Source organism: Periplaneta americana, chromosome 5, assembly GCF_040183065.1.
Source record: "Periplaneta americana isolate PAMFEO1 chromosome 5, P.americana_PAMFEO1_priV1, whole genome shotgun sequence".
Taxonomy (NCBI): domain Eukaryota; kingdom Metazoa; phylum Arthropoda; class Insecta; order Blattodea; family Blattidae; genus Periplaneta; species Periplaneta americana.
The window spans coordinates 127575116-127592020 of record NC_091121.1 but is presented as its reverse complement, the minus strand read 5'-3'; the positions used below and the strand labels follow the sequence as shown (position 1 = coordinate 127592020).

At 34.7% G+C, this 16905-nt stretch overlaps 1 protein-coding gene across 1 annotated transcript in view; it reads right to left on the bottom strand.

Moving 5' to 3' along the window:
- Positions 1-16905, bottom strand: part of LOC138700183 (pinin-like) — a 98370-nt gene that overhangs the window by 58376 nt on the left and 23089 nt on the right. The window contains exons 3-4 of the mRNA XM_069826607.1: positions 10092-10181; positions 941-1007 (exon numbers count right to left, since the gene is read on the bottom strand). Coding sequence (XP_069682708.1) covers positions 941-1007; positions 10092-10181 — 157 coding nt within the window. The remainder of the gene's footprint in view (positions 1-940; positions 1008-10091; positions 10182-16905) is intronic.

Here is a 16905-nt window from a genome sequence, read left to right as displayed (position 1 = left end):
GGCATATGTGGCGATCCTTCGGAGTTTGTGCCATGCAATTCAAAAGAAACAGTCAGGAAAATGGGAGAAAGGTGTGCTCCTTCAACATGACAATGCTTGTCCCCACATGAGTCGGGCAACCACAACCACCATTGCTGAGAAGGGTTCCAGGTGCTACCACACCCACCATATTCTCCTAACTTGGCCTCTTCTGATTACCACCTATTTGGAGCTCTGCACAAACTTCATTTCACTGACTTCCAGGAACTGAAAGCAGCTGTCCTGACATGGATGCGACAAACTCCAAAAATGTGGTTCCAGGAGGGCCTAGAGAAGTTGCCACATTGATGGTGCAAGTGTGTAGTTAATGGAGACTATATTGAGAAAGTGGATGTATCTGCCGCAGCATAGATGTTCTGGATGAATATAAAGAAATAAAGTGTAATTCAATTTGGAATAACCTTCGTACTTAGTTTTAGCGAAAAAAAAGTATATTCTAAAAGTGTCAATTTTACGTGAGTGAGTGATGAGTGTGCCTATATATATATATATATATATATATATATATATATATATATATATATATATATATATATATATCCATAAAAGTGAAGTACTGTCTTGTACTCAAGTAATAAATTATTGCAACATGGTTACTCACAACCATTCTTTAGTTCAGTTATGACTTAGAGTCGCAATAATAAATCTGTAAAATAGTGCTCTTCAATTCATAAGATATTACAATTACACCAACATTTCTTCTTCTTCCCTACAAGTATTAGGTCTTATGCTCAATGTAATCTGACTTGATTTTTCCATCAAACGAAAATACTCCAATAATTAATTTGTTCTTGCATAATATAGAAAATGAAATGTTATTGTACATGGAATGGACAAAATTTAAAGTGTATGCAATATTCTTACAGAATTGGTGCTACAGAAAGAACTGTAAGCACTTTACCTTGCTTGTAATGTCTTCCTCATCACCACTGTCTCCATCCCGCTTCAACCTTGGTGGTCCTGATAATCTACAACAAAAATGTATAATTACACATAGTTTATTCTATCGCAAAGACAGCTACATGAATGAGAGCTAATATTCTTCACAAGTATAGTTCATTCAGTATCGTAAGTGACATTGCAGTTGGTGGTAAGTCTCAGACAGCAACTCGTCTTACTGCTGCTCTGGTCTGTGTCTGCTGAAGTGCGAACTGCACACTTGAAATCAGGAGTGTCCAAGCAAACAGTCGGCCACATTAGATCATAAAGCACTATTGCAGTGATGGCATTTTGAAGGCTTTGGGAGTCAGCATTGATCTGGTCCTATTTCAGGAGATGGATGCATATTTATTATGTTATTGTTACATGAAAGACGTTCAAATCCAGCAGTGAAGAATCCTGTAATGTCAGTGTCTAGGACGTTCGGGTTTCACAGAACTGCTGCTCGAATAATCAACATGCTCTAAACCAAATAAAAAAAGTATTTATGAAACTTGATGAACTGTCGAAGTACATCATCCAACGTATTGTGTACAAGCAATCCCACTGTGGCACCTATTTTACAGTGGATAAATAAAAATTATATTACACAGTTAATGAAGAGGATCCTACATTTCCACATGAAATAGCTATGATTCATAGCCTTCTCATAGGGTTTCTAGGATTTCTTTTCACTTCGGAATATGTATGGTAAGACTTACCTGTGTTAAATTTCAACGTACCTCATTTACATGTTTCGACCTATTTATGGGTCATCTTCAGAACTGGTCGTTGTTGGTCTTGGCGCTTGTTGTTCTGTTTCCTGTGAGGGTGTGTTCGTGTGGTATAGTGTAGAGTCAAAGAGTGTCTGTGTTTTGAAGTTGAGTTGTGTGTTGAGAATTTCGTTGGGGTGTGTTTTCGTGTGTCTGTATATTTCATATTGTTCTAGTGTGTTTAGTTTCTGGCTTTTTGATTGGATGTGTAGTATTTCCATGTCTGTGTTGATGTCTCTATGGGTGTGGTTAGCATTTGTGATGTGTTCTGCATATGTGGAGGTGTTTTGTAATTTTGTTATGGCTGTGATGTGTTCTTTGTAACGTGTTTGAAACAATCTGCCTGTCTGTCCTATGTAGAAGTTGTTGCAGGTGTTACATTTGAGTTTGCATACGCCTGTGTGGTTGTATTTGTTTGTTTGTGTTGTTTGTGTGTTGAGATGTTTTTGTAGAGTGTTATTTGTTCTGTATGCGATGTTGTAATTTAATTTCTTGAATGAGGTTGCAATTTTGTGTGTGTTTTTGTTTCCGTATGTTAGTGTGATGTATTTTTTGTGTTCTTGTGTTTGTGTTGTATTCTTATGTTTTTTGTGATTATGTTTTGTCTTATGTATTATGTTGTCTATTATGTTTATATACAGTATGTATACAAAATAATAAACATGTAAACGAAGTACGTTGAAATTTAACACAGGAAAGTCTTAACATACATATTCCGAAGTGATACAGTGTTAAAATTTGTGTAATCAAGATGTATATTCCTTTTCAGTAAAAATTTTAGGGTGTGGTAGTATGGGATATTTTAAGTAAAAATGTTCATATAAACATGAATAAAATTTTCAATAGGTATGCAGATATGTTTCTATTCTGTAAAAGACAGATCAATAAAACGAATCCTAAATGAGGAAGTAGAACAAGCGGACAGCTTCAAATATTTGGGGTGTACTATAAGCAGTAACATGAGCTGTTGCCAGGAAGTCATAAGGAAAATAGCAATTGCAAAAGAAGCTTTTAACAGAAAAAGGAGCATCTTCTGCGGAACTCTGGAAAAAGAACAAAGGAAAAGACTAGTGAAGTGCTTTGTGTGAAATGTGACATTGTATGGGGCAGAAACATGGATATTACGACTAAATGAAGAGAAGCAACTAGATGCATTTGAAATGTGGATTTGGAGAAGAATGGAGCATGTGAAAAGGACGGACAGAATAAGAAAGGAAGTTGTGTTGGAAAGAGTGGGTGAAGAAAGAATGATGCTGAAACTGACCTGGAAAAGAAAAAGGAATTGGTTGGGTCATTGGCTGAGAAGAAACTCCCTACTGAAGGATGCACTGGAAGGAAGGTGAAAGGAAGAAAAGTTCGAAGCAGAAGAATATATCAGATGATAGACAACATTAAGATACATGGGTCATATGTGAAGCCAAGAGGAAAGCAGAAAATAGAAAAGATTGAAGAATGCTGGGTATGCAGTTAAAGACCTGCCCTTGGGCAGAGAACTATGAATGAAATCAATTGATTCATTATCTAACATAATAATATACAGTTTAATAGAGTATTTTCTCAAGCTAGGGTTACCATATGACCTCTTTTCCCCTGACACGTCCTCTTCTTTAAAGGGGAACACAAACACAAAATAACTCATTTAATGAAAGTTTCCAATTAATCATATTCAACAATGACTCAATTTCTTTCTTCTGTCACCGCATTCTCTTGCAATCAGCTGTAAAAATGTTTACGTGACATCACTGAGCCAATAGTCAAGGTCTGTCATTAAAACTTGTATAGCATATGCATATACTCAAATGTAGTAATTCAGAATTTTTTTGTTACTTTGAGTTTTCATTCAGTTAGAATTTTTATTAATTTAATATGCCTTTTTGTAGTATCTTCGGTTGTTCTAACAATACCAACAACTCTTGATAACAAAAAGCTGGGAATATTTCTTCATAGATTTCCTAATCGTAATTCCTCACCAAAATTGGAGGTGATACTGCAAAAGGAAACATTTTAATTATGGATCTGGAGCTAGTTATGTTCGTTACATTTCACTGAAAATGACTTTGACCAGTCTTAATTACTAAAAATGAAACAGAAGAAAGACGAATACAGTCCTAGATTAAAACCTGGGCCTATATCTAGTGTGAAATGTGTGAATCATAATTTCAAACCAGGTATTAATGACAATATTTCAAATCACTGTGATGGACCGTCAACGACAAAACAGATATGATGTAAGAAATATAAAAGAAAGCAGAGAAAGTAGTTCACCATATTTTAGAAAACAAAGAAGAAACTATAGAAGACATAGACGAACTCCCTGCTGTGTCTGTCCCAACATAATGAAGGAATACAGTGTGAAATGAGTTCTGAAATGTTTCACTATTATACAGAATTTCCATCCTCAGTGTCTTATAGTGATTCAGATACAAACGAGACGAATTTAGATGGTGATTTATATATACCAAGTAATAAAGAAATAAGTGATTTTTTTGGTTTAGTAGTGACAATAATGATGTGAGAAATGAAACTGTGGGATTACATGATAATTTTATCATGGCTTGAAGTAGTCTGATACTACTGTTCGAGATCTGTGTTGTACTGTATGTAAGCAGAAATTAAAACTATAAAGCACTACACGAGGAATATAATGCTGCATGTTAAAATGTTTCGTGAATATGGTAATATTTATGCCTGGATGCCTCAGCTCATGAAGAGCAAACGACCAGAAGGAAATAACTATATTGATTGTGTCTGCATTGTTGCTTTCTGCTATTCTGTTCACATTATTTCAATCTTTCTGTCGATCTATTAGCATGACAATGATTTCTGGAACAGTATTTGATTAGATTGTAAACAAGTTTGCTGCTCCAGTAATTAAGCAGCTGTGGAAAAATGACAGAAAAAAATAGCTGTATGAAAAATTTCGGGAACGATATTTGGCTAGCAGGGAATGGAGAATACAACTCACCCGGGTATTCTGCCTCTGACATATTTTGTCATGGATTTGTGTACAAGTGCTGTAGTAGACTTTCAATTAGTGCAAAAGAGTATGATAAAGGGCGAGTTAGAGAGACCTATATGTGAGAAATTACTAAACAGGCTGATGAACTTTTTGCAGCCATAGATGTTGCCCTCAATGCCTCATGGGAGGCGAACTACATAGCACCACATAATGATGATTATTACAGGATAAATAGTGGGATGCTGGTAGGAAAAATGATAGTATCAAGTGCCATCTTTGTCCATCACAAATTTCACTTCGATCTACTGGGATTCGAATCCAGGTTAACAGCATGGAAAACAAATGCTATACCAATTCAGCTAAATGAGTGAAGATAAGATATGTTTCTTTTTCTAATTTACAGAATACAAAAATTCTTCTTTGGAATCTTCAGTCCGGTTTTATTATAATGAGAAAAGGTACTTGTTTACAAGAGTTCTGAAGCAGATTGCGCTTCTTATTGCATTTTCTTGCTTGAAAAGTGTTTTGAATTTAAGATTGCCTGAAAGGCTGCATTGGTCACAAAGGATAATAACTCTAATAAATACAATTAGATCTATTCGAGATATTGCATTGTTGACAGATGTTTTAGTCATTAACACTTCATCAAAATTAACTGACTTCGGTCCAGCACGACAGTAAAATGAAAAGAGAGAACATGTTCCATAACATAGAATATGTTCAAAACCAAGCTCTCAGACTCATTACTGGTGGAATCAAAACAACTCCAATAGATTCTATGAGATTCCTCACTAATATTAACAGCATCAAAATGATAATAGAAGAAAAAGCACTGATTCAATATGAAAAACTTATTAGATTACCAGGAAACAATTGGCATTCATACAGTCCTCTCTGTAGACTGAAAACTCAAAAAAGTTTCATATCCATTGTTCAAGAATTAAAACAGAAAATCAATATCCCGAATTTAAAAGAAAACTTACAAATTAAACCAAACCCTTTAGCTCTATTAAATATAGAATATAATCTAAATTTAACACAAGAAATACTGAAATCAGAAGTAAACACTGAAATACTGAAACAATTGTCTTTAGAGACAATTAATATTAGGTACCCTCCACAAAACTGGCTTCATTTATACAACGACGGATCCTTGATCTCCAGAGAACAAGGTGCCGATGCAGGTGTTATGTGCTGTCTCTTCTCACTTTATAGATCACTTGGATATGGAACAACAAGTTTTAATGGTGAAATCATTGCAATAAGTGAATGTCTCAGGAATCTTCTATGCCACATCAATAAATTTAGGAATGCAGTTATATTGTCAGACTCCAAAGCAGCTATTCTATCAATCGTCTCTAAACACACACCTTCATCTCAAACAGCAGATATAACTAAAATGCTCTCTCAATTAATATCACTCAATAAAAGAATTGTATTCCAATGGATACCATCCCATTGTGGAATCCTGGGAAACGAGAATGTGAATGCTTTAGCAAAGAAGGGCAGCACTGCTACTTACAGACCTGTTACTAAATCTATGTATTACTCTGTGAAGAGATTTATTAAATCTACATACTTAGACTTCAACAAACAAAATTTGATAACACAATCTCAAGGGAAAAAATGGAACTCTCTGCATCAAAATCCACAGTTAATTCCCGATTTACCACGAAAATCGTCTGTAGCTGCATTTAGATTGGCAACAGGCCATGATTGTTTGGCTAAACACCTGCATAGAATTGGAATATATCAGTCCCCTAACTGTCCATTGTGCAACTCAAACCAAGAAATGGATTCGGAACACCTCAAAATCTGTGCTTCATTGGCTGGTCATGATAATATCTTTGAAAAATATTGGAGTGCAAGAGGTCAAATGACTTTATTGTCAAACGCCTGGCATTAGAAAACAACAACAACTACTACTACCTGGCATATAATTATGTTGCAAGTGTTTATTATTATTATTATTATTATTATTATTATTATTATTACTACTATTATTACTATTCAGATATGGTTTGAGGCCATAACAGGCCAGTAGCACTCTAACACATGACAGGAAGAGGAAGAAGAAGAAGAGGAATATTATTCAGGTTTTTAATGCATTAGCAGCACCTTACTCTGCTCAAAATCTACACTTTTAATTCCTTTCTCCAATCTTCCCTCCCTATCTTCCCACCTTCGTTCTTGTAACCCCTTTTCACACATTGTTTTCTTCACTTCCTTCATCTATCTATAATATTTCGAGGTCTGAGCTCTTCTTTTTCTTCCATTCGGAATACACTGTAGTTTTCAGTTTAGCAATCTTTCATCTCTCATTCATTTTACATGTCCATACCACTCCAATTGTCTGCACTGTACATAATCCAAACTTGACTTTTCCATAATCATTTTTTGCCTAGTCACTTCATTTTTATTTATTACGAACTGCCTTCCAACAGAGGCAGACTCTTAAGCCTCAGTATACTGACATATGATTTACATACGAGGCCTGTCTAAAATGTATCCGACCTTAAATTTTCCCGCACAAAGTAGTGATTCTAAGGCGGCGCCACTGTGCACGGTGGAAGGAGGAACCGTAATGTGCATGCTTGAATTTTTTCACCGCATTCGCTTGTGCCAGTCACTGGCTGGTGGTCGCCAAGTAAGGTGCTGTTCTAAGTGTTTGTCGGATTTAGTTTTCTCGCAAGATGACTGAACGAATTGAGCAAAGATACTGCATCAAATTTTGTCAAAAGCTTGGTGATTCTCAAAGTCAAACAATTCGTAAGATTCAGCGGGTGTTTGGGGAAGATGCGATGGGTGTAACACAAATTAAGGAGTGGTTCAACCGATTCAAAGATGGCCGCACATCAGCGGAGAGTGAGCAGCGTTGTGGCAGGCCCCAAACTGCTCAGAGTGCAGCTGTTGTTGAGAGGGTGCGAAATTTGGTGATGGCAGATCGTCGTTTGATCGTGCGGGAGATTGCCAAAGAGGTTGGAGTGAGTAAAGATTCTGCACATGCAATTTTGCGTGGTGATTTGAACATGAACTGAGTGGCTGCGAAATTCGTGCCCAAGTTGTTGTCCCCGGAACAAAAAGACCTCCTTCGTAACGTTGCACAGGACCTTCTGGACACCGCCAACACTGATCCTGGGTTTCTGAACACCATGATAACTGGAGATGAGTCATGGGTGTATGGGTACGACCCAGAAACAAAAAGACAGTCGTCGCAATGGAAGCATCCCGAGTCTCCAAGGCCGAAGAAAGCGCGGCAGGTGTGAAGCAAAATCAAGGTGATGCTGACTGTTTTCTTTGGTGTCCGTGGAATTGTGCATCACGAATACGCACTGGAAGGACAAACGGTGACAAAGGAGTACTATCACGATGTTCTCTGGCGACTCCGTGATGCAGTTCGGCGCAAAAGACCAGACATGTGGACGGCGAACAACTGGCACTTGCATCACGACAACGCCCCCGCACATTCATCCCAATTGATCCACACTTTCTTGGCCAAACATGGAATTACAACCGTTCGCCAACCTCCCTACTCTCCAGACCTGGCTCCTTGCGACTTCTGGTTGTTTCCAAAATTGAAGACAGCACTGAAAGGATCCCGTTTTGAGAGTAGAGAAGAGATAATGCGGAACGCGACGACGGAGCTGAACACCATTCCAAAAGAAGACTTCCAGAGGTGTTTCCGGCAGTGGAAGGATTGGTGGGCTAAGTGTGTGCAAGCACAAGGGGCCTACTTTGAAGGGGATTAGGGTCCCAACCCCGTCAGGTATTTGAAATATTTTTTCTGGCTAAAGGTCGGATACTTTTTAGACAGGCCTTGTATATAAATACAGAGTATACAAAGAAATATTATTTCTTCTTTAAAGGACACTCCTAAATGTTTTATCTTTTCTCCAAGTTTAATGCCTCTTATAACATAACCATCATAAAGAATTAGATCCTTATCTACCAATTTGCCTTTTTCGATACTGATGGATGCCGATTTTTTATATTTAGTTGGAGCTCTATCGTCTCAATCAGAGATTTTGTCATCATTACCAATTCTTGTACAGCCAATATTTTTCCCTATAATAACCAGATCATCAACAAAAGCAAGTACCGTTAATTTTCCTATATTATTGGAAATTTCAAAGCCATATTTATGTGAAATTTGTTTCTCTGACAACTCTTTATGAAGAAAGTCTATTGTTAGGTTAAATAGAATGGGGATAGAGGTGACCCTTGAAAAACATCTCTTTTAAGCTCAATGGGATCTGAGATTTGTTTATTATTGTGAATTCTTGTAAAATTATCTCTTGCAAAATTTTTAAGCAAGTTCCACAATGACGATGGAATGGGCTGAGAGTCAAGACAATTATCTAAATGATCTAAGCTTACAGTATCACAAGCTTGTGACACATCGAGCATTACAACCAAGACATGTTTCTATTCTTTTATGGACTTTTTTAAACACCCATCAACCAGTGAAGTTATTTCTTGTCTAAAATGTATGGCTGAACGTCTCAAAAGCCCATTTCCATTGAAGTTTCCACTTAATATGCCACTGTACTTCCAACTATACATTTATGTGTTTGAATTTTGTTATCTTTAAATATACTTTTGTTCTCTAATATCCCAATTAATATCACTGTTGCTGATCCCCCTACATTTATTCTATGTTTAATGTCATCTTCTTGACTAGCCCTCCTTATTAATTTTGACACCCAAATATTCAAATTCATTACATCCTCTTATGAGACTTTTCCCATCTCGTAAAATTAAATCTCTAGTATTTTCAATACATCCCATATAAAATGTTCTTTCCTAAATTTATTTTTAATCCCTATATGTCATATTCTTCTGTCAATTTTCTCGTCATATTATTTTCTGCACTTTAATATTTTTGTGTTATTACTACTTCATCTGCAAACAATAATGTGTTTCTTCTCCAATAAATAGCCTACTTCCATTTTAGAACATTTCTTCTTCCATGCTTCTAATGATTTTTGTAAATAGGCTATATATTGAATAATGTGGGAAAAATACTACATCCTTGTCGATAATTTTTATAATTCTCCAATACTTCCCATAATTTATTTAATGGTACATTGTGATAAGTTTTTTCCAAATAAAAGGATACGAAGTAAATCTTTCTCCTAAAGGATTCCTTTGACTATAAATACATCATCATTGATCAGCTGTTGATCTCCTTGCTCCCACATAAACGATAAATGTACTTAATATTGTAGTTCTATAATTTTTGCAATCTTCTTCCCTTTCATGAATGACTGATATAATTCCCTTTTTCCATTGTTGTGATATATATATATATATATATATATATATATTATTATTATTATTATTACCGGTAGTATCATTAAGGATTTTAAATTTATATTATTATTAACAAAATTCAGAGTTACCTGCTAAAAACAGTTCTAGGATCACCAGGTCTCCTCTTGATCAGTGGTGATTCCTCTTCTTCAGGTCTTCCTCCTGGGTCCCGCCGCCCCCTGTAATATTTTAGTTATTTAAATAACAGTAACAGAAATATATAATTGCAAGATGACTAGGAAATCTACAATTATTTATCAAAAAGCTACAATATAAAATTTTCTTAATATACCGGTATTTTAATTTGCTTGGATGAAAAAATGATTACAGAAAAGGAAGAGCATACCAACAATGTATTTATTACAAATTCTTCATGGAAAACAACTACGAGGATTTAATATGAAAAGTATGTAGACTTTTAGATTTTGTAAAAGCTTGAAAATGGCAGAGAAAGCTGATTACTGTCATCTGCCAGTTTCTTCAGTAGGCCATGTAACTAATTTTATTAATTGTTCTTAGCGTTAACACAAAAGAAAGAGAGAAAGGGGGAGAGGGACGGAGGGAGAAAGAGAGGTATGGGAGAGGGAGGAGAGTAGAGGGAGGGTGAAAGAGTGAGTGAGGGAGAGAAGTAGCGAGAGGGAGGGTGGAGGAGAAGGAGAGAGGAGAGGGAGGTAGGGATACTAACCTGTGTTTTCATAAATTCGTCTATTTCATGAAGTAGGACAAAAAAATCGTCTGAATACTGCCCCTCTGTTTAGTCGACTTACTTTCGAGTAGTAGGAATAGGTTGTGTATTCAGATCCTAATTATTTAGAAATCCCTGAAACTTGCAGTGTCTCAATGAACTTGCTCTTATATAATTCACAGTCTTAACAACTGTGTTCATCACATTATTCAGGCTAGAGGACTGAGCACTAGGGTGTATCGAAAAAAAAAATCCGAAATTCAAAACATAAGTGTGTACTAAAGTTGTCTTTTAGTCTCTATTATAATCAGTAAAAAAAAAAAACTAGATTCCTGATTACATTTTCCACTGAGCCGCAGGAGGTCTAAAGATTAGTGCATAAAGTAAAATTTTTATTTTCATAATTCTTCGATGCATGGTTAGTTAATTAGTGGGATTTAAAAAGGGTATGTTGGCTACTATGGCTATTTAAGTCCTTCAGTGCCTGGTCAATGGGGCTTAAGTCACTTCTTTTTTTTTACAATTTTTAGTTTCTGAAAACTATTAAAAAGAAAAACTTAAGTTTTCATTTGGTATTGCGGAATTGTGTGTGGATGGAATAGAAGTCATAATACAGTAAAACGATCAATTTGCCTTATGTCTCATTTTCTAAAATTTTGTTGGTATTAACGGTTTATGTCAACATATGCCCTTAATATCATCATTATATGATGTTCTGGAGAAATTTTATGTTGACCACTTGAGATTTTTATGCCTCTATACTTAAACTAACAGGTGCCAACACTGTATTAATGAGGAAGCTTGTAAGATTAAAACTGTAAAAATTAAATTTAAAAAATAATAAACAGTTTATTCCTCGTCCAACTATTAATTCTTATAACTCCCCTATTAAAGAAAGTATTTTGAATGTCATATAGCCTAAAATCTAAGTGGGAACTAACTTATACATATAAATTGTCATAGAAATTGGTTCGGTCATTCATTATCAAGTGGAAAGGTAACAAAAATACAGACTTCATTCATTCATTTAGTGTTCTGCCCAAGGGCAGAACTTTCACTGTAAACCCAGCTTTGTTACAGACATATAAACAAAAATTTCAAAATGGTGATTTTCGGTCTCAGAATAGTTCATTATGCATGTTAACACCATTTTTTTTTTAAATTACCAGAAAAATTTGGGCTACAGTTTTATTATTAGTACAGATTGTTTTTTTAAAATTCATGCATTTGACTTTTAACTACAGTCCATAGGGCTTTCATTTGATTTCTGGACATTATTATTATTATTATTATTATTATTATTATTATTATTATTATTATTATTATACGGCTGAAGATAAACTCTACAGCCCTGCATTAAATAAATAAATAAAATTATTATTATTATTATTATTATTATTATTATTATTATTATTAAGTTTTTTTGCTTCACATATTACATATTACCTTTTAAGGATTTTTACAATATTTCTTACAGTAAGTTTTGAAGATCTCATCTTTTGGTGTTTTAAATCCTCTGTGCAAAATTTTCTTCCTTTGACATATTAGTATAGTATGCCTTTCGTTATCCAATACTTTTACCCTTTTTATTAATAGTTAATTTTTTCAATGGAAATGTCTGGTCAAAAGTCTGGACAAAAAGAAGAATAAAGTGATAAGATTTGCTGATGATATGGCGTTGTTAGCAGAAGAGAAGATGATACTAAGGGATATGCTACTGGAGCTAAATGACAGCTATGAACAATATGGGATGAAGATAAATGCCAACAAAGACGAAGACCATGGTCACAGGAAGAAAAGTAAAGAAGGTAAACTTGCGAATTCTAAATGAGGCAGTAGAGCAAGTGGACAGTTTCAGATACTCGGGGTGTACTAACTTATAAGCAGTAACATGAGCTGCTGCCAAGAGTCAAAATGAGATTAACAATGGTCAAGGAAGCTTTTAATACAAAAAGGAGCATCTTCTGCGGAACTCTGGAGAAAGAACTAAAGAAGATACTAGTGAAGTGCTTTGTGTGGAGTGTAGCATGGTATGGGACAGAAACATGGACATTACGACGAAGTGGAGTGAATAGAAGCATTTGAAATGTGGATATGGAGAAGGGTGGAGCATGTGAAATGGACAGACAGAATAAGAAACGAAGCTGTGGATGAAGAAAGAATGATGCTGAAACTGATCGCAAAGAGGAAAAGAAACTAGCTGGGTCACTGGTTGAGAAGAAACTGTCTTCTGAAGGATGCACTGGAAGGAATGGTGAACGGGAGAAGAGCTCCGGGCAGAAGAAGATATCAGATGATAGACGACATTAAGATATATGGGTCATATGAAGGAACAAAGAGGAAGGCAGAAAATAGAGACTGGAGAATGCTGGATTTGCAATGAAAGACCTGTTCTTGTGCGGAATGCTATGAATGGAAGAATGGGAATATTTTATAAAGCTTTCAATAAACAGTGGCATAGGTTCCAAAGCAAAATGTAAAATATGTGGTTTAGAAATGCAATGTTTAGTAGCAAGAATGAAACCATCTTCTGAAATGTAAGAAGATTCAGGAAGATAAAGATTGTGAAGTTTTTTCTGATTCTAAAGAACAAGCACCATTTAATGAAAGTAAGTTTGAATAAATGAATTAAAATTGATTTAATTGTAATGGATACTTACTCTCTTCTCCAGTATTAAGTAGGATATTAAAATATTATTTCATATTAGATTAGATTTCCAAGTGTGTTGTTATCTGATTTATTACAATTTACAAGTGATAAAGTAAAAGTAGGTATGTATATAGTCGATATCCTATTGAAAATTTATAAAGTAGTCATTTTCTTATTGGTGATCCAACTAGGCCAAGTTCATCTGCTATTGGAAATTTACGAAGTAGTCATTTCTTACAGGTGATTCAATTAGGCCAAGCTCATCCGCTAGTACCAGTAATGAAATGTGCAAAACACCATCAGCAATGAAGCTGAGAAGATTTTCAGCTGCAGAAGAAATGGAGTCAGGTCATGTAATTCAATGCAAAAACATTACTCAAAGTCAACTCGGCTCCTTTTTTGTCAAAACAACTGTCCAACAGAAAGATACACTGGACAAGCAAGTAGCTAAATTTTGTTATGCAACAAACATTTCATTTTAATACATTCAACATCCAGAATTTATCAAGTTAACACAAATGTTATGACCTGGTTACTGTTCTCCCTCACTCAAGGATGTTGCTGGACTCCTTCTTGAAGATATTTGAAGATATTTATAGGAGTGAACAAGATGAATGTTTCGGAAATATGAGTGAACAAACTGTTTGTATGAATTTGGATGGCTGGTCAAATATTCATAATGAACCAATAGTTTGTGTGACTGACCACAGAGGCTGGTGATGCGAACTCATGCAACACAACTGATATATCAGTTTACCCATACACTTCACATTAAATGACTGAAATTACTATGGATTCTGCGAAAAGTTGTGAGAGAGAATTCAGATGTAGTGTTAGAAGTTTGTTACTGATAACGCAAGTAATATGTAAAAAATTAAGGATGCTCTTAAGAATCGTGAAGACCTTGATGTGATTACTTATGGTTGTTCTGCCCATACTTTGAATCTTTTACCTCAAGATTTATACAAAAACAATGTTCCAAATGTGAAAGAACATGTCACAGAAATTGTAAAATACTTTTGCAACAATCATTTTGAAAATGCTAAATTAAAAAATGAAAGTAGACAGTTATTAACCTTTTCGCTGTTTAGGTTGTCAGAGTAACAGCAGACAAATTCACTATGTATCCTTACATCGACCGTCACTCTGATGGCGCGGGTGACGCAATCAAGCCAAAATTCATCATTAACTAAGGTAAAATACCATAATAGTTTTCATTAACATAGGGAAGCTGTTTATATAACAAATTCACCAAATTACTAGTAATACAAATATTAAAAGCATGTAATCAAGATGTATAAAAATCAGCCATTAAAAGGTTAAAGCCACTGGCATAGCTCAGTCGGCTAAGACACTTGCCTGCCGATTCGATGTTGCATTCAGGTGTGGGTTCAATTCCCGCTTGGGCTGATTACCTGGTTGGGTTTTTTCCGAGGTTCTCCCCAACCATAAGGCAAATGTCAGGTAATCTATGTGAATCCTCGGCCTCATCTCGCTAAATAACATCTCGCTATCACCAATTCTATCGACGCTAAATAACCTCGTAGTTGATACAGTCGTTAAATAACCAAGTAAAAAAAAAAGTTAATATTACTACAAGATGTGAGATGATACAAACTTGTAGGCTGTCTCACTGCATACATAAAAATTTGTTCATGAAAATTTGTGAAGAGAACAGAGACAAAATTCACAGCTCAATTTCGAAATAAGTGAGTGACTTTCAAATTATGCGTAATGCAGAAGACTTGTTAAATATGTTAAAACCTATATCAGTAGCACTTGGCATATGTCAGAAAAATGATTGCACAATTGGCCAAGCTGTCGAACAATGGAAAGCCCTGAAAGATAACTTGGAAAGACCAAATATAATACTACACAAAAACAAGAATCATCTCACAACAAATACTTCAAAAGCACTATACTCAAGCACTTACACCATCACATTTTTTAGCTTTTTTGGTTGATCCTAAGCTTCAACATTTGTCCAAATATAAACTAACTGCAGAAAAACGTGAATCTGCACTTCAGTTTACTCAAACTAACTTACAATAGTGAAATATAAGTAAATGTCTTGCCCATTTTCAAAAATTATGTACTCAGATGGTGTGTCTGCACTGCAGTGGTGGAAATCACAAGAATCTATCTTATTAACGGCAAAGACATCATGAATGCAATTAGTCAGCTGCTAACTGCAAGAGCATCTTCTGCTGGTGTAGAACGTGTTTTCTCTACATTTGGTGTTGTGCATTCTAAGTTACGCAACAGGCTTGGTACAGACAAAGCATCAAAACTTGTGTTTCTATACAAACATTTGAATAAGCAGACACCAATAAACACAATCCAAGACGAAGAAACTATTTAAAAATAATTTGCTGAGTTTTCATCTACTTGTGGTTGTGGTGTGTTGTCTTTTAACGGTACATATTATGTTCTAGTATTTTTATTGTTTCGTGTATGATTTTTTTTAGTGAGTGTATAGATTGGTGATTTCAAATGATGATAGTATTGAATTGTGGGATATGTTTTTGTCCTTGATGTAGTTGACTAGGTCTGTGTTCTTGACTGTAGTGTGACTGATGAATTGTATGTTGTTCCTGATTATGTTTTCCATGTATTTAGCTAGCTTTTATGCAGGTGCAGTCATGTGATTAACTAGGAGTCTGATCGGTATATTATGCTTGTGTATTTTAGGTTGAGCATTCATTTGTGAAGCTTTTGGTTTCATTTGTTTCAAGTATGGAATTTTTTAAACTTAAAACTCGAAAAAGTCTAACTCCTGTTTGGTCATTGGTATGATTTGTTAACAATATTTTCTTTACTGTAATAAATCCAATTAAAAAATTAATTAAAAGTATTTAAGTAAAACAATTTTATTGAAATAAAAATATCTGATTTAAATAAAAAAAATCACTGATTTTCATTTTAATTCAAAATATTCACAATTTTTTTCCCACCCTGCTTCCTTCTCACTAACTGCAGTGATGGTAACTCATTACAGTTTCAAACTGAGACAGACTAACAGATAATAGAAAATGTAAAATCTTGCATAAATACGTATAAATATGTATTTTATTTACTCTTTGTGATGTCCAAGTTTAGTTACTCACTTATTCATTCATATTCATTTATTTATTTACTCTGGTGCAGTTAAGGCCATCAGGCCTTCTCTTCCACACCACTAGAAATGCAATACAACTACAAGAAAAATTGTACACCACCACATAAATTAATCTAATATAATAATGTGTGACAAAATTAATATAATATTAAAAAAACAATTGAACATACAGTAGAAATTCAAAATAATAAAAATTATTCTAGCATATTAAGGAATTGTACAAAAAAAATTTTTTAATCAAAAACAGACACAAAATAACAGTGATACTCAGCTTCATTATTATTAATCAAAGGAAGATAAATTGTTCTAGTATCCTGGCACAAAGACAAGAGAAAGCATTAATCAAACAGAAATAAATTAATGTTAAAGATAAAACATTGTCAGCATAAATCTAGCAACTTCTCAGTAACAGATTTCGTGAGACAAAACATACTTTTCTGCTTTAATTTG